Below are 23,907 nucleotides of genomic sequence, written 5' to 3'. Positions count from 1 at the left end.
ACAATTATTAAAAACACAAAGCACTACAGTTTACACTTCGTCTTCACTTAGACCTTAAAAAAATAGTACTCATCCTGAAAGAAATTACTTTAGATTTTAATATAATTAAGAGATTATTCGCTGAAAACGAAAGGATCAAAATCAGATATTATTAATTTTCAAACAGACATACTGTGGTTTTGAACATAGGTTATACAGGCCTAGAACATAAATTTATTAAAATTATTAATATCACCAGAAATACCTGCACTGGATTAAAAATTGATGATAGACTAGCTGTAGCATTACTCCAGCATCATGCTATACCATGCTATACTAAATCTAATTTTTTGTTCAAGCCTTAGTACAAATGGACACGCTAACAAGCTCTGTATTAAGCCAGTACTTAAGAACTGCATAAATATGAATTTACTTTTTTCACAGTAGCTTTTTCTTTCAATTGTTTGCCTATACCATTATCGATGTATTGTTTAAATATAGCATCATTTTTCCAGTGCAATAATGAAATCTGTGAACTAAAATATCGTTTCAAAGATATAATTAAAGAAGAAGAAACCTCTAGTTTATGATAAGAAATTGAATGCAAACCCAGACCTGCGGTTTCCTTAGCACGTGACTTATGGAAAGTCATTCTTCCTTGGAACTTCTGTTTCTCTAGGTATAAAGAAGGATAATCCATGTCCAATTTTAGGAGTGTTTTAAGGATCAGTAAAAGCACCGCAGGACTGAGGATTCTTAGGGATTCTCTGTTGCACGTGCTACAAAATCTTACATTCAAAAGCACTGCTCAAAATAGTACAAGCTTGGATATTGCTCACAGGTTTTAATATTACAATGGGACACTTAGAAGGACTGGCAGATTTTAACATGTCTAAATCAGGTCATCAGCCAGCTGATCAACCTGAAGAGGATTAGAGAGAGATTTGTGACTCCGCTTAAGGTTATTAGGTGACTCATAATCGACTTTTAGCTGATTGGGACTTCAGGGGAGCCCCACAAACCTCTTAATGCTTGCAGGACTGTAATTAGCTTCTTATCATCTTTGTCTTTTTCGAGAGGCACCTGCTAGAAATCACCATCTTTTGTGTACTGTAATAGAACAATATCTGTGTGTATATACATATATATACATATACACGCACATGAACACATATCCATACATACATATATATGCACATACACAGTTCTGTGTTGTTATTTATTCTGAACTGGGATTATATAAGTGTGCTTCTGCTTGTAGGAAACCCTGATCTTTAGTAATTCTGAACAAAAGAAATGAATATAGGTTTGGAGCAATGAGACACTTGCGTTACAGTTTCATGTACCGCAGTATCTGAAACAGATCAGTAAGTATGTCAATGTGTTACAAGTACAAAGGTGTTCAGATATAATGTTAATATGAATTTAAAATATGAATTAAAAATGTTAATTAACTGTTTACTCTGGTAATAATAATTTACTTTGTTCAACTCCCCCTGATAATTATCTTCTGCTTTAAAAGGTACTGCACTGGAAATACTTTTCAGTCAAAGTGAGTTATCATTTGTAAATAGATAATATGATACTACTACAGTTACTGCATACGACATAGCAGGTCAACCCAGTCTCTGAAAGTGGGGTAACTATTCTTTTTCCAATGCATTTTTTCAGTTGTTCATGTTAGTTCTCTGTATCAATTTCCACTACTTAATTTATATTCCTTGTTAAAATTCTTGTTTAATTTTGAAAGATCCACCATAAAATTACCTCTGTAAAAGCTGCCAACTCTTCTCGGAACAGGGTCATTATACAGAATTCTATTTTCCTTAGTAGATGCTCCATCTTCTGTGTGTGGATCATGATATGCTCCACCCTAAACAAAAGTAAAATCAACTATTTAAAATGAAAGACTATAAACTGATTTGCAGTTTTTAACCACCATAGATAAGCCAGAAACCCCAAACCATTTTCCTTTCATGTTATTAATAACTGCCAATATCAAATCACAGACTATGTAATCAAAATTATTTGGTTTTGCTGTCTGCTTGCTTTTTCCAAAATGGCATTAACAAAATTTTGCCTCTTAGTTGTAATTTTAAAGAATTGGCCATGATTCAGACTCTCAAAGTTTTGCTGTGAATGAAATGCAGTTGTAACATCTTTGGAGGAATCTTTTACTGGACGCCTTGTTGAATTAATTTCTGATGGCATATGGTCACTCTGCTACTGGTAAATTTTAAAAAGCAAACAGGAAATGCATATAATTTGTGACAATTGCAACACCAAAGCACTATCTCTTATCAGCTGTTATACAGTAGCACTAGAAGTACCAACAGTCACAAAATCTACTGTATGCAAAATAAGAGGTAGTCCCTGAACTAAGAAATCTATAAGCTAAATAATCAAGTTAGACAGGATAGCAAAAAGAATATCATTACCTCTAACTAACTCTGTTTTCCTGAATACAGTACATCCTGGAAGGTACGGTACTTCAAGTAAACCTGAAGTACACTCTTAAAAACATCCGTACGCATGTAATGTGCCACCAAATATGACTTAATGCCACTCTTAAATGAACCAGATGCTGCAATTTTTCCCACAGCATGGACCGAGCAGATAAAATTCAACAGTCTCTACAAGACCCCACAGGAAACTGTACTGAAACCCCTATATGAATTTAAATCTAGAATGTTCAAGAAGGACAAAAGTTAAAAAAACAAAACCACAAAAAAACCAACGAGAATTAAAAACTGGGATTTCAGTTCACTATACCAGTGATTTGCAAAATCTATTTTGCCTTTTATTAATAAAGATCTGGCCTCACTGTTACAGATAAAACAACCCTTGAAACTGTGCCAAGATGAGATATGGAGCTAAAACAATGCTTTAAATCACAGCTTGATTCTTCTAAAAATTTACAGGAGGCTGAAGCATTTGATTAAATTACTAGTTGTGTAAGATACCTCTTCTTTGTTAGCAGTTAAGTTACAAAAATGAGACAGTAATAGCAACTTGTACTTGATTTTCTTCTGCTTGCCCCCTTTTGTGTATGTTCAATTTAAAATAAAAAGGAACCCTTAAAACAGAAGTGTTGTACTGAGACTGGAAAAGCCCCCAAACTAGCAGTGAATGCAAGTATTTTTTTATTTTTTCTCTTTTTTAAAGTAAGATTTAAAAGCTAGCAAACGAAGAATGTTTTTCTTTAAAAAGACTCAGTAGAGCTAAAGAGAAAGTCAATGAGAAAAGACAAACATGGAAGTGAGGAAAATTCACAAAATAGGAGCACAGAGAGAGAACCAGGAGAACTCAATGGAAAAAAGTAATATGAAAACAATAAAGAATCTTTGAGAACACTTAGGTTATTCCTGATTTTTTTAGTTCAGTAATCCTGAGGGAAGTTAAGTTTTCTGATTTCTAATGCAGAATGTAGCAAAAGAAGAAAGGATAGGAAGGAGCCAAAGAATGACTTCATTGTGAAATGCCTCTACAAGGCATAAGATTGAGAATTTAATTCTGATTTGTTGTTGAAAGTACTATAAACGAAACCAGCTTTGTGAATTTCCAAACTTGCCATCCATTTCAGAAGGGTATTTTTCCTTTCAGACTTCTGATGGTTGAAATACAGATTCTAAAACACTAACTGAAGGCTTAGGTTTAAAAACACTGACCATAAGAGATAAAGGCAAGTTCTTTACAAATGACTAGGCATTCCAAAATAAACCAAAATGAACAACAACATAAGCATTAAGATACACATCAATATTTCTAATTAAAATAAAAAGTTGTCAACCATTTGTCAAAAGATAAAGAATGACCTAATAAAAGCAATCTGCCTCTCCATAATATGAAATAAAATTAAAATAACTTATCAAATTAATATCTGCTATATAATGCAGAAAAAGATCCTAATGCTCTGAAGAAAACAAGATAGCATGAGTTTTTATTATCAAAACCTCAAATGTTGATGTCATTGCCCTTCTACAGTAACATCTTGAAGAATAATTAACATTCAACTTGACTGAAATGAGAGAAAAATGACTACACAAAGAAAAAACCTGTAATCCATTCTAAGCAGCTTTAAAAATATTATTACATTGTATTTCTCCTCTTTTGATGAGATCTTTTGTCACGCGTGAATACACATAATCCTGAGTGGAGATGTAAGCGTGAAGAAATATATAATGCCCTTTTTTTCCTACTGGACTGAAAAGGCAACTACTACCTGAAAACTCTCTTATGGTACTTGTACACCACTATCAAGTCAGCTCCACATATTTCTTACATAAACTAAATAGGCAGAGTTTTTTAGTCTCTCAGAGTAAATAATAATTTTTAGACCTTAATATTTGCAGCTCTTTGACTTCCTTCAATGTGTCAACAAATCTGAACTATATGTTCTCTGCTTAGAAGTCACATGATCACAGATATATGTATAGAGAAACAAAAATGCATTTTTGTACTTCTATCTGCATCATTTAGCTCCCATTTGGATCAATGGTACAGCAATTCAAAGATTTGCAGTCATCTTTACACATCTGATGTGTAAAACGTCTGATGATTCAGAAGTGTTGTGTAAGGAATGTAAATCAACACCAGAACCAGCCTTTCCTCTACTCATTAAATAACGTTCTCAGTAAAATACAACATGGTATCTAGTGACAGAAATCACTGTAAGGAGTAAATTTACCAGTGGCTTCTTCAACATAAAATCTCTAGACTACCCTGGTCATTTATCATACTAATCAAGAGAAATATTGCAGGTCTTGATATTCCTCTAGTAAATTATGGCATTTCAGCAATAATGTCCTGCTATAAGCAAGTGAAAAGCTGACTTCAAAAATTAACATTAGCATTCATAACAGAAAGACATACGATAACAAAAAACACAAATGAGAAGGTTGATTAAGCAAAACAATATGATAAAAATGTAATCACACAAGGTAACCCAAGACAGGAACTACTAATGAAATTTTAAGTTCAGAGACAAATTTTTCTGTTCTCGCATTTCAGTACTTTAAGAGAATGGTATTCATAGCCCATTAAAAACAACAACAACAAAATCTTAAATAGCCTCCCATTTTGCACTTGAAATATTTAGGCCTCCTGAAAAAGAAACCAAACATCCCATGCCTTGTAACAGGGCAAATAAGTAATTCTTCTAAGAAACAAAAGAAGCAGCAAGCAAGCAGGACAGGGTCCTCACATGAAACAGAGGAAAGTAAGCCTTCCATAACAGACAATATTTTGAACTAACCCTATTAGTATCTTCCGTACAGTCTTCTCGTGACGAGCCAACAGATCTTGTGAGTGACTTATGCTGCACCTGTGGAGATAACAGTTGCAGGCTGTTTGCTCTGGCTGCCATCCCTTGCCCTATGCTCAAGCCACCCTCTGAGCCCTTTGACCTCACTCTGTCCCGGCTCACATACATCGAGTGTCTATGAGGGCGCTGCTGTGAAGAAAAAGGACTGGTATAACCTAGACCATAGGAAAAAGATTCATGTGGAGCAGACAGAGAGTGGGAATGGCTTCCATCCATGTGATCTGGCAGTTTCAACTCCTCCATTGTTTTGGAGTGTCTTGCTGATGGTCTTCGGGTATCCAGGGTGCCCTCGCTGCGGTTATTCCTCCCGGATGGACTGAGCAAAGTTCTGTTATCACTGTGTCGGGGAGCAGTTGGACTGGTAGGAGAGTTCAAGTCCATACAGCTGGATGGGAAATACCTGCTGCTGTTTGGTTCTGCAGCTTGGGCCCTGGCCTCAGACAGGTTGCCCACGGATTTTGAGTCTGTCAGAACCCCATGGCTCTTTGACTTTGTCCGATACGAAGGACTCTTAGAAGACTGCGGGATAGTATCAATGTAGCTGTGGCGACTGTGCTTGTCACCGGGTTGCAGTGTCCCAGTTTTGCTCTGAGAAGTTTCCATAAACGAGTGCCGGTTCTGCTGAGATCTGGTGTTAGACTTCAGGTACTTTGTGCCTGGACCATCTGAACTTTTTGGGTCTACATTAAAATCAAATTCTGTTTTGGCCTTTGTTTCCTTTGGGCTGAGAAGATGTGGCATGTTATTATTAGCTAGATCCTTGTTGCCAGATCCAGGTGTGTTGCTTGATTTTTTTGTATGCATTGGACTGTGGGCAGCTCCAGGAAGGTTTCCATTTAAAAAGCTTTCATTTGCTGGAAGACCCTCTTCTCTTGGTCCGCCAACCCCTAGTGTCTGTATATCCTTGCTGTTTGATCTGTGGTGTGACTGCAAAGCAGAGCTTTTGCTGGCTTGATTTCTACATTAAAATGCATAAAGAAGCATTAATATACCAGATTACATATTCACATATTAATAACTTCAACAAAAGTACACTCATTTCAGAAGAGAGTTGCCATTTAAAACCACAAAATTTAACTGCAGTATGATCAAATATTGCCAACTAGGCATCAGCAGCTCCACTAAAATAACAGATTTTCAAGTGTTAGTACACTGTTGTTTCTTTCTGATTATATCCTGATGGACAAACTCAGCTTTGGATTTTCCTGACAAATAAAATGAAGATATAAAATCCAGCCATAGAAATTCCAACGTATATTTACACATTTGTGCATGTGTGTGAGTAATAAACGTGCACATCAATAATGTAAGCACTACATTACGAAAATTAGGTGTATATCCATTGAAAAAGTCTTAAATACACCTGGCATATCAAAGTGAAGGTAGAACAATAAAGGACATCAGCACTATCAAAAAGCTGATATAACCAATGCTCCAGGCTATCTAATGTATGTCTGATTTGGAGGAGAAGAGAAGAGGGGGAAAAGCAGATATTATGCCGGCAAAGACATCCAGATGGAGTGAGCCTGAGCTCAGCACAGCAGAACAAGCCCTCTACCATCAAACCCAAAACCAGGTCTACATTTTTTTTTATGGAACTTAGCAGTATCCCAGTTCTTGGCAGATTAACTCATCCCCAAAGCTGGACTCAAAATGCTCTGCAACCAGACTGACTTGGTGCGGAGCTACTTGCTGATGTCCTTAACTTCCACTCTCCTTTCCAGCTCTCCTGCTTTTAGGACTATGGGACTAAGATATGAGTTGGTTCTGCAATGTATTTGAGCAGAATTTATTATTTGAGATTTTCTGGCATAAAAAGCAGTTCTGCTTCTGGACTTAGGCTGGCATTGCAAACTAGCCATGACTGAACAGTGCTGCAGCTGTACTTGTTAGCCATGATGGACTTAGGCTGGCTATCAGCAGTCAAATTATTTCTGTACCAAACCTATGATAATGCCTTTCAGTGCTCTAAAGGGGCCTACTAGAAAGATGGGGACAGACATTTTAGCAGAGCCTGTTACAACGGGACGAGGGTAATGGTTTTAAACTAAAAGAAACAAGATTCAACCTAGACATGAGGCAGAAATTTTTCACAATGAGAGTGGTGAAACACTGGCCCAGGTTGTCCAGAGAGGTGGTGGATGCCCCGTCCCTGGAGACATTCCAGGCCAGACTGGACGGGGCTCTGAGCAACCTGATCGAGTTGGAGATGTTCCTGCTCATTGCAGGGGAGTTGGACCTTTGAAGGTCCTTCCAACCCAAACTATTCTATATATTATTGAGGGTTAAAGTGAGAGCTCACTGTACAGATGAGTTTGTACCTTTGTTGATCTTGTTGACAATTACAATTGGATAACACTAGCCATTTTTATACTTAAGATTTATTATTATCCACCTTTAATGATCTAATTATGTACTCTACTACAGTTTCTAGAAATTTAGCAATTTTAATGTCTAATTTTAATTTAGCAATTTTGGTGTCTATCTCCGAAAAAGCATAGCTTGTAAATGTCATCATCCCAAATCCTAAAATGGAGAGTAATTTTTTGAATCTCACAGGAAGAGCTAAAGAAAAACATGGCTTGGATTAAAAGCCACTATCATTCTGCATACTTCAGTGAGTGACCTTTAGGAAAGCTTTTGTCAGAGGAATACCCTGAGGCTTTTTGTGCTGAAGTATTTTATCCACCAGTAAACCTGTTTTGTTGATGTATGAAAATCAAGTAGCTTGTCTCAAGCTGTGTGGGTCCAAGAAGGGAGTCACTGAGCAAAAACATCCTGCTTAAAGTTCAAGTAGGCTAGACTTGACTCATAACTGCAACTGCAGACAAAATTCTGTTCACCCCCATTTTGGAGCATGATCAACCCACGCAATTTTCAGAACATTTAGCTGCTAAAAATCTGTGTGAATTTTGAATGTTCAAATAGCAAAACCTTGGATAGATTTGCACATATACAGTAATGGTAGCATTCCAAAGAAAAGAGCATTTCTTTAGAATCTCAGGCATTCTCCAAGCCACAAAATTCCTACTGCTGTTCAAGAAAAAGGCTAACATTTGTTTAAGATGGGTAAGCCAACTTATTTTTCCTTTGTCATATGCAGAAAGGGCTTGAATATTACTTTTTTTTTTTCCCCAAGAAGCATTCAGTCTGATGCAGAAAGTTAGCAAAAATTTCAGCTTGAAGAGTTGTAATACAGTAAAACTGTGTCTACTTCCTTTATTTGGTGAGGCAACATGGAACAGTATCCATGTCTCAACGTGCTTAAACTGCCAAATTACTACTTTTCTTGTAGATGATGTTGTACGTAAGCATGATGACAGCAACTCGCTCATTGGCAGAGCAAATGTCAGTGATGATGGTGGCACGACTACGTTTACCTGTTAGATAACGTGTTGCTGTCTCCGTGGTAAGGCTTTCTCTTAGCTGACCGTGAAGGTGAGCTTCCACAGCGATCCAAGAGTCTTTGGGTTTGAAATGAAGGATGGTTCAAACACTGTTCTGTCAAATATCTGTCTGCTGGGTCTAGCTTCAGTAAGTTCTTTGGAAAAGAAATCCCAAAGTTCAAATGTTAGTATCTCTATTTGCATCCACAAAAAACATAGCAAAATAAAGAACATCATTGGGATAGCTTTTTAATCTCCAGAGTTTCTGTGATGAGGTGTAACTGCTAGAACAATTTAATGTTGCATTAAACTACATACAATACAAAATAAACACTTACAAAACCTATTTTCTACTTAAGATGCGAAAGGCCTCAGCCTTGCTTATTACGAAACATATATATGTGCTATATGTATATACACATATGGTTATATATGTGTGCTTAAAATAAAAAAATATCTAAAATTTTAAAAACATAATCTATGTATATACCTATACATGTTTAAACGATACATATTTTGTAAATATTTTTCAGGATATACCTTACAACAATATTGTTTAGAATAAAAATTATTAAATTTACCAGTAATAAAATGCTACAATGAAATAGACTTTACGAATAAACAGAACATTCTTATATAAACAAAAACAGTGTTATAAAGTTAGTATTTTAAAAAATATAGAAATAGAAGAGTTGTTTTTTACTTCTAGGGTTCAAATCCACTCATTTTTAAAAAAATCATCTAAACTGTTCAAAATGCACTCAGAATAACATTTGCCTTACAATTGTTAGATTTGCTGTGATTCTAAACGAAGACGCTTTCTGACATGTAAAAAATATTTAATATTTAATCAGCAAGTTGGGTATTTTGATCAGTTTGAAAGGTTTCTTGCAGAAACAGGGCAATACAAAACTTACCTTGGAATATTTGAACATGCACGATTGTCAGCAAGGATAAAAGTTTGAATGGCTATTAAGTAAAAATAATAGCTTTTTTAAAAGGGTTATATAGGTTGAATAGCGAACAACTCTGTGTATATATATGCATGAGTATATACACACACAATGCATATCTGTATATGCATTAACATAGTATTTAGGCACTTGACCACAAACAGGTTTTCCCTTCACAGGGTCCCCACACTTCAAAATGGAAAATGCTCAGGAAACAAAGCAAGTGGCAAACTACATTCCTATGTCATTTGGTCATACAGTATGCAGCATCTTCCTTTCTCAAGTGACAATCATTTTCTTTCTCCCTTTTTTTCTGGTGCTCATCACTACAGTGGCTCAAATGGCCCAGAAGCACACAAGAAGGCCAGACAGCCAGATATGATTTCCACATTCTTCCTCAGAACAGAGGATGTTCAGATGCTTCCCTCAAGTGCCTGTACACTAAGGTGCAGAGCCTGGACCACAAACAAGGAGAACTCAAAGTCCACAGGGAATCACAAGGCTGTGAAACTGCCTGGAGTCACAGAGCAGTAGTGGGACAGGGCTCATAGCTGAGGTGTTGTCACTGATGGCTACAGCTGGCTTCAGAAGGAAGAGGGTGGGGAGGGAAAAGAGTGACACTCCATAGAATTGAGTTCCTGGATGGTATCAAATGCCAGCATGAAACAGAAGATACATCCATGGACAGTCTCTAGGTCAGGATTAGAAGGGAAAGTAACATTTGTGATGTTATGGTGGGTGTTTGCTAAAAACCTGGCATTAAAATGCTCAGAGAAGACGAAGACGACAACTCTGTACAAGCAGAAGTCTCCTGGTCACAGGTCCTCACTCTCTTGGCAGACTTCAACTACCCAGACATCCAGCCTGTGTAGATGATCCAGGGGATTTCTAGACTATGTTGGTGGCAATTTCCTAGTGCAGCTGCTGGAGAAGCAGATCAGCCAAAGGTAGGACTTCACTCTACTTGACCTGCTGTGCACCAACAGTAAAACAGTGGTGACAAATCTGATCAGAGAACACAGTCTGAGCTGTAGTGACCATAAGATGATTACAGTAAAGATTCAAAGGAAGGATGGGAAGACAAGCATCAGGGATAGGATCCAGGACTTCTGGAGAGCAAACTTCAGCTTCTGTAAGGAATTACTGGGCAGAATCTCCTGTAAAACTGTCAGAGGAAAGGTGTCCAGGAAAGCCACTTGAAAACTGAAGGAAAACAAGAAAATTTCTTGGGAGTTCAGGAACAAAGCATCTTACTGTACAGAAGGCCACAACATTTTGCCTAAGGTCAGGCTGGCTAAACGGGGAGCTTCTTAATGAACAAAAATGCAAAAGAGGAGTGTATTAGAACTAGAGTCGAGGACAGGATACAAAGGAGGACTATAAAAGCACTGTGTTAGCACAAAGTATAGGCCACTTCAGAAGGCTGAAGTCCAGCTGGAGCTAAGAACAGTGAAGAATATCAAAGGTAAAAAGAAAGGGGCTCACAAGTATTCTAGTAGTAAATGGAAGCTCAGAAAAAAAATGCATGTCTGCTCCTGAATGAAGATAATCAAATGACAGATGATATGAAAAAGACTGAAATACCAATGTCTTTTTAGCCCAAGTCATCACATGCAAAGGCAGCTCCCAACTCCCAAATGCATGCTTGCAAACCAGCATGATTTGTGAAAGAGAGAAGCAAAGCAGCAATGGGGCCAAACAGATGCCTTGTCATTAATCTAGTCCAGAAATGTTCTCTAAATAGAGAGATATTAAGAACACATTACTTTAGCTGACATAAGTTGAAGTGTGGGTTAGTCAGTAATATAGTAATCAGACCAGAGGTCCCTGAGAATTCAGATAATGAGGAACACACCAAGCGTGGGCATGTGCCAGACCGTCCAGCGTCTGGAGAAGAGACAGGCATGCAGCAAAGTAGGTGCAGCATTTGTAGCATGTAACTTAACCACAAGTCTCTTCTGTTCTCTTCTTGTAGTCTTTTGCTCATTCTTTAACAACGTTCCAACTCCTGAATTAAGTAATGTAGGTCAAACACAAAACATCCCCTCTACAGAATCCCTGACCTTTCTCACCTTGTAGGGAGAAATACAGACAGACAAGTTGACAAGAAATACTTAAATTGGAATGGCATTATTTGGAAGCCTGCATTTCCCTAAAATTCAAGCGCTTAATTTCACAACTTTGTAACTTTTAAATCACAGCAAAAGAACCCCTAAGACATTGAGATATAACACAAAAATTAGGATAAAATTAAAATAAACCCTGCCCCAGCACATCTAACAATGGCCTGTAGAATTATCTTGAAATTGCTGCTCTGTAATGTATGCTACTGCAGCTTGAGCTACAGCTAACTATGATGCCAGAAAAAGGTTTATGTGAATTATAAACCAGAAGAGAATGTATAATACCAAACCCAAGCAACTAGATTGCACCAAGGTACCTAATTTTGCAGACTTCGTGAAACCAAGGTAAAAGCTATGCTGACTGTCTTCATAAGGCAAGGAGATTAAACGAAAGTGACTTGAACCAGTGAAAAAGAGTAGAGCAAATTTAGTTGACTTCTGCTGGCCACATCAGTACTGCTAAAAGCAAGTAAACACTCAAGCATACATCAAAGCAGATGACCTCTGGTTTCCAAGACAACTGGCACAGATGGGCTTGGGACCACACAATTAATTTAGAGTTCATTAGCCATATCTGTGCTTTGCATTTGTCACACAGCACCTTTAATTCTTAGGGAATACTCCTGTGATTCTAAACTTAATTTTTGACACTAACACTTTTTTTTTTTCCAGCTTACTGTGGATGAAATAATGGAAGGGTTGTACTGCAGCTTACCAAGGTGATGTTTTTACAGTACCATAATAAGGACAATAATATGTGTTGCATACCCAGGAATATGGCACAAATCCATAGCACAATGTTTTACAGTGTCTGGCCATTTTGATAGGAGCCAGATTCTCCTCATCCCCTGACAGAAACTATCTCAGGACCTTATCTTAGTTGAGCCATAGGTAACTAGCTGACTTATTCCAAAACAGGACTGAAGAGTAACTTAACACACACACTGTGTAGAGGCAAGTGATAACAAGTAGATTAAGTGCTTAGGTTAAACAAACAAACAACAACAAAAAAACAAACCGTGCATCAACTTTGCCTTTGACAACTGTCCACATCCTCATGCTTACCCAGTAACAAAAGGTTAGCCTAATACTCTGTGTATTTATCTAAATTTATTACAAGTTGAGAACTCACACTCCAGCATTACTAAGGTAACCTGTGCATCTGAATACATGTCAGTGTGAATGCATATTGCTGCAAATGATGGTGACTCTCTTGTCTGGCCTATGTACTGTTTATCAAATCAGTAAAATTTGAACAGACTCTCCTGGCATTTGCAAGGGGTATTTTTCTGATTCTGAGGAAATATTAAGCCTTGCTACAAACAATGGTGATATCAAAGTATCTCAAAAGGAAGTTCACAAGTACTTTTAAGAGGTATTACATTATGAAACAAAGACAAGTTGTCACTTTCATCTCTCCCTACATATTACAGAGAGAAAATTCATTTCCTACCTTCATAAGATCAAGCAACACACCACTTAAAATTCCCAAGTATCTCCTCTCTAAAGACTGTGGATGATTGACTGCTGGAAACTGTAAAAATAAGAAAGCATAAATATACTGAGAATGTAAACAAGGTATACATGAATACAATGTTTCAAAAAATAGAAACTACATTGTGAATAAAGTCATGTAATTAATGGGAACTATATGCACTGAAAAAGCTGGTGGTTTATGAAACATTACAAAACATTATAATGAAACAAATAACTTTTGATGTATATATGCATCTAGTCAACCAAAGAAAGCATTCTTTATTAGTAGGGCAGTCAAGGAACCTCTCCCAAACAAGAAATAATCAACTTGGATTCAAAAATGTGTTTGTGGCTTTATGACTGACAAGAGGTGGGAGGTTTAAAATAGATTCAGAAATAACATGAATAATATATGCGTGTTTTAAAAAAGGATTGAGAATAGCTTTGAGAGAATTTGAGAGTGCAAATATAGTACTAATTAAATACCAAAGATTAACAGACAATTCCAAAATGTTTTAAGTGAAAAACATCAAAACCCCAAAGGTTTAAGGTTCAGGATTACTCCTGTGGTCACATTAGCAACACGATGAGAAGTAGTGCATATTGCTGGAAGGCATCTTTCCAACTAGAGTCTGCACAAAACCTCACGAAGGCAGTATTTGGAACTAGCCCTGTGTGGAAAGAGGAACAGGACAGGCAGGGATGATTTGAAGAAAAGAAAAAATAAAGCATAGAACTGTGGTTTTTATGCTTGCCTTGTAAGCAAGGCAAGAACTGAATAGAACAAAGACAGAATCTTTTATTTTTATCGAATGAAAGAAAAGTTGCTCAATATTTCATTGCTATAACATAATATCAAGTATAATGAGTTGAAAAGAAAGAGATCCATTTCCAGACCATGGCACATGTGGAACTGACAGCAAACAAATAGATAAACTGATTTCAGTGAGGTAAATTCAAATTAAGAAACTAAACATATATGCCAGTGTTTTCAGAATTGGAAATTAAGGCTGGATTTCCAACAGAGGCATGGATCCAACTTATGCTGATGTTAGATAAAATTATGCATTTGAATACAAGAGAAGCAGGTAGAAAAAAACCAAATCAAACCAAAACAACAATCAGCCAGTCTACTGGCATTAATCAGTTTACCCAAAACTACGTAACTGAGATCCAGACACTTTGTTAGCAGTTACCAGAGTTGTGGAATTTGCCTAATAGTATGCAAGTGTTTCAGTTGCAGCTTGGCTTGATCCCATCCACATCCTATGTATTTTCTAAAAAGTCTCCTTAAACTTACACATCAAAGCAAGACTACTGACAATAAGAAGCATGCAGTGTTCTTGTCTGATGGTACATAAAACCATCAGTATATTTCCAAATGGGCTCAAGTCATAGATAAAATACATCAACAAAAATTACTGAATTATAGTTAAAAAAATCAATGAAAATACAAGAAAACAACAACATTTAAGTCAGCAATTAAGACGGACAACAGCAACAAAAAATATTAACAAACATGAAGATAAATGAACATTTTGTGTGGAAGTTTGCTATCGTATAAAAACGTATGCGAACTGTATGTTTGGTCTAAAATGTCAATGAGCAGGAAGTCTTAAAGACGTTTCTTCCTTTACTTTCATTTGTGCATTTTTGAGCTCTGACATCTAGGGATTGTTACTGTTAGGTGCATATATTTACACATTCACCTTCCTCAGATTAAATACTAGCTTCAAACCTATGCTTTAAAGAGTAACACAGTACAAAAACCCATTTCCAAAAATGCATTTGGAAGCAAAACGCATTGCACATGCACTGTATGTGCATAAGTGTTAGCTCACTAAGAATTGCTGCCCATCATTTGTACTGGCATTACTTTTCAAAAATTGCATTATGTGAGCTTTGAAGGAAAATGAAAGAGCATTAGTTTGAATGTGTTTATTCCTAAATAGTCTCTGTGTTCTTCTTTTAACTTTGCTTTCTCTTGAAGTGGTTTACTAATGACTGAGAATTTTTTTAAGTCCAAGTCTGCTGGGTTGATCTTAGAAGGTAACTTCGGTCAACCAAGGCTTTTATGCTTCCTCCACTTTTTACATGAAGCAAATGGCAAAATATTCTTGTCTTCATGCAGAATGACTGTCATAAAAGAAGTTTTTACACCTGGAATGATCAGGGAAACATGCAAATGTGCTGGAGCCATGCAAAGCAGTAATATGAGATGCCTACTCACTGGGATTGTGCAGATTATCCAGCTTATTTATAACTTATTTGTAGAACAGTATTTACAGCCCTACATTATCACTCATATCTTCCATAAAGGCATGAACCTATTGGTGCTTTCTGATCCCAGATTTATTTCTTTTGGCCTTCAACATATTATGAATGTTTTCCTCCTCAGGAGGACTGAAAAGAGACCACTAAATACTCCCTAAACCTCAGGAGTGAGGAAAACTGTATGTGTGTGTGTGCATATACATATGTGCATGGAGAAAATGAGCAGGAAGAAAAACCAGAAAGTATGCAAATGTGCAGCTGCATACATGTGCAGGTGGTGCTGGAGTGTTCATACTGTATTTTTTTTAAATCTTGTGCTACAATACCATTAAGTAAACATATGGATAAACAATTTCACATCATGGGCTAGTTGCTATCTTGTGAACACCCAGTGCCAGGTCCAGCTTGTAAATAATAATTTGCATGATCAGAGCATACCTTCTATCTGCCACGCAACAGAAAATCTTCCACTATTAAGCACTATGCTACATTCAGAAAAAATGTACTTTTAAGGCTGTCTTATAGCATGGAATTAATTTTCCCCATGAATTAACTAATGAATATCACATTCCAAGCCAACATTTTTTGCAGCACTTTTCACGTTTAGGCCATTATTCAGACTTTACCTCAGCATTCAAAACCTTCTCTATTAGAAGACATATATCATTGTTGTCATCATTAGTACCCTGACTTTGCAGATGGGGCTAAGAAGGCAGCAACATGTCTGAGGCCAAGGAATAAACCATTGATCCGGGATGAGAACACTTACAGCTCTCAACCCTGTGCTAATCACATCAGGTCTATGCTGTCATCTTGAAGTACTGTATTTTAAAGCTACAAAGATACTTCATTCTCATCCTAAGACATTACAGAGCATTTACCCAACTAAGAATACACTGCACAACTAGAACTGCCATAAAATTATACTGAAGAGGCAGTAATTTATTTGCTTACAACTTTTAAAGCATTGCGTTCCTCATAAGATATATAATTTTTAAATAGAAAATCCCATCCAGCCCACTGTTCTAAACAGCATTAAACACACATATGACCTTGCAATAAATGCTCATCCAATCGTTTTTCTAAACCCTCCACTAATAGAAGGTCTACCCACTTCAACAAAAACAGCTATCCTGGGAGTTAAAATAATTATCCTAACACCTTAAGCCAACTATTTCTTTTCTTATCATCATCAGCTAAACCAAATTTATGGCAACCTTTAACAAGTTTTAAGACAACTAGGTCCCACTCTTTCCCTTTCTCATTCTTTAAGTTTTCTTTTTTATAGACTAAAACTCAAATCCTGAGTCTTCAGCACAGATCAGTTCTCCTAAAACCTTTGTATGTCTCTTCATAGGATTTTGCACTAATGATTTCAGACCATTTATCAGGATCATAAATTCCCTTTCTAAACAACATTCACTAATAAAAAATGATAACCAAAATGGAATTAAAAGCAAACATGAGTACAATCACTGACCAAATACTGTTAAAGATAGCAGAGCTATTACTTATGTATTGCTTCTAGGATTTTGCCATATCCCATGTCCCAACTTGAGCAGCTTCTCCACACTAGTGAGTCTCTGTCATTACATGGTATTGGCAAACCCCCAAAACGGGAACAATTCTGTCAGAAGGAAGAGCTTTTTTACTCAGATGGCTTACAACAACTCTCCAGGAATAAAAGGCAAAAGACAAAAAGCTCTTCCGCTGTGATAGCGGCATCTATGGCCCAGATTTTTCCAACATAGTAGCCTGAAGATAGCAGGTATAAATTTTCCACACCCCAAACTGACAGGGCTATGTCACTAAATTTCACAGTGCAAACCTGTTGGGGTAATGCTAAGCTGGGTTACAAATGCTAACTTGCATGCCAAAAAAGTCAAAGTGGTGAAAGAAAATCTTTCATCAACTCTTAACAGTAAACTAAACACATTTATAAAACTCAGTACTGGTGTAATCAAAATTTTACTTTGAATTATGAATGCCTTATAATCTAAACATCCTATACTTACACAGAAACACATGCAATAGATAAAGCACAACGTAAATGAAAAGAACCTTTAAAGCAACAGAGACAATAGTGTAAATACTGCGTGAGTAAATTTAAAAAAAAAAAAAGAACAAAGCTTTCTCTTACCCGCAAGCCATGGAAGCGTGGATTGCTATAGAAGAGCTTCATCTGCTCGGCTGGCAGCGGGCCTAGCACCTTCTGAATGGTAAAGAGCTGGTCAATCTCGCTCTCACCAGGAAACAGGGGCTGCCCATCACTCAGCTCGCCCAGGATGCAGCCTACAGACCACATATCCACAGCTTTTCCATAAGGGGCTCTGTAAAGTGAACGTACAATGTTTTTCACCCATTGACACTGTCTTCTTATCGAGCTGTTTCAATTTATTGGCCGTATTTCCCGTGGCCCGCTTCCTTACAACACAGAAAAATAAACTTTGATATCAAAGAAATTACCCCAAATACCAAGCCCTCTGTTTCTGCCCTGGATTGCCGGATGTATCACTGCTCGAAAAGGCAGGAGAGGAATTCTCAAGTATCCCTGGGGATCTGGTTACCTTTGTGAAAAACCTTACATACAAGAATAATCTTTTTTACCATTCCAAGTTAAACTAGCACTAACTCCCCTTCTCTCCACGGGCTGATGACTGTGCTCTATTTTTGCATTACATTTTTTTTTTCCACTGTGCTTAATATGGGGATAGGCACAACTGGGTCTGAGTACTGGGAGAACAGAAATGGTAAGAAATCTATTTCAGCATTCATATAGTGAAACTGTAATAAGACAGAAAACAGAATGGCCTCTGTATGCAAGCAATGCTGTGTGGTGAGGAGGATGGCACCTAATATTTTAAACTGCTAACAACAAAAGAAGTTAGGTCAGCAATGGAGAGATGTAGGGAATTAATCAGTAACAAAACTAAGTGGTGTCAGTGTAACACTGGCAGGGGCTATACCAGCTTTTATTGAGATACATAAAAGGGTATTTAACGGAAGAAAAGGCAATATTGACACTCTCGTCAGGAGAGACTATGGGCTTGAGGATGGTTTGTAAAACATGTAGGATGGGAAATCCGAACGTAGAAAGTGGAAGTTTGTATGAAAAGCAGTGGTAGACTACTGCAACATTAAATCTAAAGGCACGAACACTGAAGAAACACAGAATTCTTTTGGACGGTTTCTGATTTTCACTGTAAAGTTCTGTCCCTTGGCAAGCTTGTTTAGCTGCCTACCACAACTGTGCAACAGCCAACACAGTACATACTGTTGGCTCTTCACTGTTCCTACTATAGGCCAAAGCAACTCTTTTTCTATATGCCCAAGTTCTTGCTTGTTGAATTTGTAAAAAAATTTGTAAGCATCCAACTTATTCCAAGAATCCCTTTTGGATGTTCAGGTTTTGAGCAGAATGACCGGAGAATTGCTCTCATGTAAAAGAAAAAGCATATAAAAAGAATAAAGACTGGAACAAAGACTGGACTGAAAACACATTTCATTGAGTCTCTTATTTTTGAAACCTGTAATCCAATAACCCACCTTCTGTTTCAAGAGATTTTTAAGTAACAGCTGGCTTACCTATTTCTGGAATAAGACAGCAGCAGGAGTTGCAGGTGACAAATCCTATCCTAAATCTGTTCCCTTCACTCCCTCCTTATGCTGATGATTAAAGATGTTTTGAGGAAGAATATCCTGAGACTAAGGAAAAAGATATCTGACTTTTCCCCATTGATTACTCATGATTAGTTGCTTTACTTTTTGTGGAGGGCACTTCGACACAGGACCCTGTAACCCTTTTGATGATTTAGTTAGGTGAAGGTGAGAAAGCCTTTCTAGCTGGACAATAGCCTGAATGAAACTACAGGCCCACTGAGATGCCTGCTGCAGGAGTCTACACAAGTTAGGAATGCTGTGGTAGGACACCAGCATTTCAAGAACTGTTTGCCTTTTGGAATCTACCATGAGACACTGCAGTCCTTTCACAAACAATCACCACAAAATCAAGTTTGCCCCATTGGAATATATTGCTGACAGGGAACCACCAATAGCAAAGCAGAGAATGCCAAAGCTCCTGAAGTACTACTACTACTACAATGGCTCTGTGGGTTAATTCCCTTACTAATGTCGCATAGTGACTACTTGTGGATTTGCTGAGAGACTCAATGTTTCTTCTTTCTATGATGCTGCTAGTCCAATCCACCCATTAGGTCAGGTCTGAGTGCCGACGAAGGTCTAAGTTTTTCCTCCAAGATGCAAAAGGCAACACAGACAAGAACATACTTCAAAGCCAAGGATCTGCTCTTAAGATATTCTGTGCCTGTACTGGAAAATTGAGGCTCTGTAAACGAAACAGTTTGTGAGAGTGCAACTAAAAAACATACCTTTTTATCATGACAGAAAAACAAGCACATCTTTATTTGCAACCCCTTGAATAGGCAGGTTTCTCCACCAAAATGTGAAATGGGGAAAAGGTGGTTGTACTCTGGGGCCTTGGAGAACAAGCCAGGGTTACAGCTGAGGAATGGGCTAAAACACATTTGAGGCAGGGACTGTCACCCTTCCTTGCTCACAAGAACAAAGGAAGCTGAATCACAGTTTAAGAAGTTTCCACTATTTACTCTGTAGCCAAACAGAAACAAATCAGAAAATACCCATTTCTTAAGGCAGTGGCAGATTAAACTGTAACTTTTTTGTTTGAAAAGGCATGCTCAAGACTCCTGGACTGTCAGGATCAGCCTTGTCAGATCACAACAAGCAAACAGTTCAAGAGTGATGCGGCTGAATAAATGAAATAACTCCTATAGGACAAAGAGACCACAAATCAGAAGTACTATAGTCCATTCCCGCACAAATTAAATTCCCTAAAATATGTTTTCATCTAGTAATTTGTTATGCCTTAAAATTTACTGGCTTTTAGCAATATTTTATCAAAGGGTACAGAGTATTCCACTAACAGCTACCTGAGGCTCTCCAAAGTGAGTAGATTTTAGATGTTCTGTGAATAATTAGGGAGCAATTTCTTTCCTCTCCTGAAATTTAAGTCTTGAACTTTATCGCAAACCAGAAACCTCTCTGGGACACATTTTAAAAATGGAAAAAGTAAAACTGTATTGGGTAAAATATATCCTTTAATAATCCTGGGAAGACTTCTGAATATTAGATGCTTATAAAGCTTTGGTAAGTGCAAGGCAAAGGGGAATGGGTAAGATGAGTGTCTGGGAAATAGAACAGGATTGTCAAGAAACAGACATGACTTTGTGCCAGAAAAGTTTGGCATTAAAAACATGCACCAGCAAAGCTGAAGTCATATGCATTAACCAGACATACTACCTCCCTTTCTCTACAAGCTAATCAAACAAATTTAGTCAGTTATAAACAGACAAGCTTCCTGCTACATTTCCTTTGGTAGCAACACAGTTTTGAAAACTGCAGGTCGGATTAATACTACATCTGTCAAGCTTTTCATGTCTTTCCTCCTCAATCCTCATTACTACTATAGACGAAGATTAAAATGTTGTGTAACTAAAAAGGCCACAATTGATGCTTTTTTCCAAGTCTTTTTTTATACTTATACATACATACCTACACACACATGCACTTTGCTGGAAGCTTAATATAATAACTTATTTTCTCTGGTATATGAAAAACTGAGCTTTGAGGTTTTTAGTGGCAACTTTAACATACTATTCTGCACATAACAACACAACTGTCTACCAATTAAGATTAAGATTAGCACAGCTCTCGGAATACTGGGATGACTTTATTGACAGAATGTTACCTAATGCTTTACTATTCAAGAAATGTCTAGTTCATTGTTAGTCAAAGCATCCAACAAAGACTTGTTTCTCAGCAGCATGAAACATTTTGCCTAAAGAACCCTGCAAATGACCAGTACTTTTTTGATTCGTTCTGTGGCTACCAATTCCTGATTTCTAGGGTATGTATATATAAATACAAACATGGTACACATAGAAGAATTGCATTCTGTGAAAGTACTAATGTAGTTTAGAATAGTGCAGTGCGAAACTTGATGGTAGTGAGAAGATCACATATATTAATAGTAGATCTCCAGTTATATCTGTATCTTCCTTTGCCCTTTTGTGTCCTATGAATTTGTTCATACAGTGCCCAAAAATCTGTTTAACCTTGTGAGGTAGCAAAACTCTAATTTTACAGATTAATAAAAGAGTAAAACTAAATTGTCTGGCTGAGGCTACTCATGTAACTACTGCTTTCACAGGCAATGCAACACAAACTTCTCAGTGCTTTATTAAAATGATTCATACAGCTTCCTTCAATAAATTCTTTCTGACTAGTATAAAGCTAGCACCATCCTTTTGAGCCACTTCAGTAATGCTGGTAAAGGATAACTGGGAATGAAAACCAAATCACAGTTTTCACCCAAAGGATGAAGAGAACTAGGAATGTAGTATGGTAAAGGTTGCACTGCCATTGCTGTGTGATGTCCACTGCAAGGCTGATGGAACATTCCAGGCTACAGCGCTACCATGGAAACCTCTTCTGAAGGGAACGGGAATGGGCAGGAATCTGAAGTACATCTGCTACAATTCAGCTTCGTATTTTAATCAGTTAAACACTGCTCAGCTCACGATAGGTCAATATGTCAATGACTCGTGCTGACTTACTGGAAACGAACAAAAATTAGTGAAAATCTGGAAGCCTCTTGAAATCTTCCCTTTAAATCAACCGCAGCTCTCCATGGGTAAATCTTACAAAAGGTGCTTGAAAAAAATATAAAGAATCAATCAAGATTTATCATGGCAGTTCTACAAACTGTACTTACCCAAGCAACAGTTCAGGTGAGCGGTACCATCTGGTAGCCACATATTCTGTATAGTTAGCATTGCTCCCTTCAGAGAGATTACGAGCAAAGCCTGTCAAAGAAACAGTGTGAAAGATTATATCCTATTTAAAATACAATATGTGTATCACCACTGGTTTTGGCACTAAGAACTCACACCTATTTAAAGAGAAGCAAATTGGTTACAACCCCTAGTGCAGAATGATGTCCCCAATAATTGCTTGTCTACTGAAATGCAAGCTTTTACTGATACAACAGTGAAAGCACGTCTGCTTTAATGACTACTTTACTTGTGTACTCTCCTCAGAAGTCCATGGGGTTTTGCTATTACAGCGCTTTGCCATAAGCAAAACAGATTGATAAAAGTTACCTGTCTGTATGCCATGCAAGCTAGTGAACTACTGCCACTAAATTTCCCTGAGATGCTGTTTGCAGAACAAGATTCATAACATCAGAAATGTAACATGCATGGGGAATAGACTCTTCCAGTCACTGATTCTAACTACTACAGTCTCACTGCATTCAATTTTTTACAGTGGTCAAGAAATTATGTATTATTCTCATCTAAGGACACTCCCTTCCTGATCTGACAAGAAACAGGGTCACCTCCATAAAACTACAAAAGGCAGGAGTCTATCAAAAATCAGCAAAATTGCTTTATCTCTGCATTTGGCTCCCTCCACATGTGTCAGCTTCTCACCTGTTTTAGCATCACATTAATAACAAGGCTCTTAGTGAATCAGGATCAGCAACCAAGTCCAAATTAGCTTCCTCCTCCACACCATTTTGTTAATAATAATAAAAAACACTTATTTGCAATTGTACCAAAGCTTAACTTCTGTCCTAAGGCATAACAATTAAGGCCACCGACTGTGAGAGGAGTGCATGCACTGGAAAACCCATATGTAGAAATAATTTATATTTTTGTTTTCATTCTCCATTTATAATAAGTCAGCCAAGCACCACAGCAATGATGTTATTGGATTCTTCATGTAGAAGTACTCTACAGAAGATGCTGGCACTGTTTTCAGAAAAGTATCAAGTGTCTGACTGTTTTCAAATAAATAATTAATACTAAGGTGAGACTGAGGACAGATAGATCGTAGTAGCAAGACTCCAGGTATGTAGGCTCCTTACTAGAGCTAAAACTGAGACAAGTTTTTGGGACTGAAATACAGAAGCAACGTTTTCAAAATGCTTTCTTACTGGGATGTACCATTAAAAATGATTCAAAATTCACTTCAGTGAAATCACTATGAGTCTTTCTATTATCGCATGAGTGATGAAGAAAGAATAAAAACTCCAAAGTGTTGCAGAGGTATAAGGCATAATTCCATTTTCAGAATCAATAAGTGCTACTTAAACACAATAGTAATTTTTCTTGATATCTCAGTTCTTATGCAGAAGCTGCCAAAATTGCTTTTTCACACAACTAGGCTTGAAAGGTTGTAACATGACCCATCTGATGGATCTTGTCAGTGAAAAATCTTTCATTCATGTGCTTATTGTTCCTTCCCCCAAGTTGTGCTGAGGTATCAGGAACAATTTTCTGATACAACAGTAA

General features: G+C 37.2%; 1 protein-coding gene across 4 annotated transcripts in view; it reads right to left on the bottom strand.

Moving 5' to 3' along the window:
• The window catches only part of CDKL5 (cyclin dependent kinase like 5), a 123,156-nt gene that overhangs the window by 15,384 nt on the left and 83,865 nt on the right, over nucleotides 1–23,907 (bottom strand). For all 4 annotated transcript variants that reach the window (XM_065637099.1, XM_065637123.1, XM_065637118.1 and 1 more), the window contains exons 8-13: nucleotides 22,326–22,416; nucleotides 17,655–17,844; nucleotides 13,218–13,298; nucleotides 8,683–8,843; nucleotides 5,234–6,260; nucleotides 1,747–1,852 (exon numbers count right to left, since the gene is read on the bottom strand). In XM_065637099.1, the coding sequence (XP_065493171.1) occupies nucleotides 1,747–1,852; nucleotides 5,234–6,260; nucleotides 8,683–8,843; nucleotides 13,218–13,298; nucleotides 17,655–17,844; nucleotides 22,326–22,416 (1,656 nt within the window). The remainder of the gene's footprint in view (nucleotides 1–1,746; nucleotides 1,853–5,233; nucleotides 6,261–8,682; nucleotides 8,844–13,217; nucleotides 13,299–17,654; nucleotides 17,845–22,325; nucleotides 22,417–23,907) is intronic.

Source organism: Caloenas nicobarica, chromosome 1 (assembly GCF_036013445.1).
Source record: "Caloenas nicobarica isolate bCalNic1 chromosome 1, bCalNic1.hap1, whole genome shotgun sequence".
Taxonomy (NCBI): Eukaryota; Metazoa; Chordata; class Aves; order Columbiformes; family Columbidae; genus Caloenas; species Caloenas nicobarica.
This window is presented reverse-complemented; position numbering and strand designations above follow the sequence as displayed.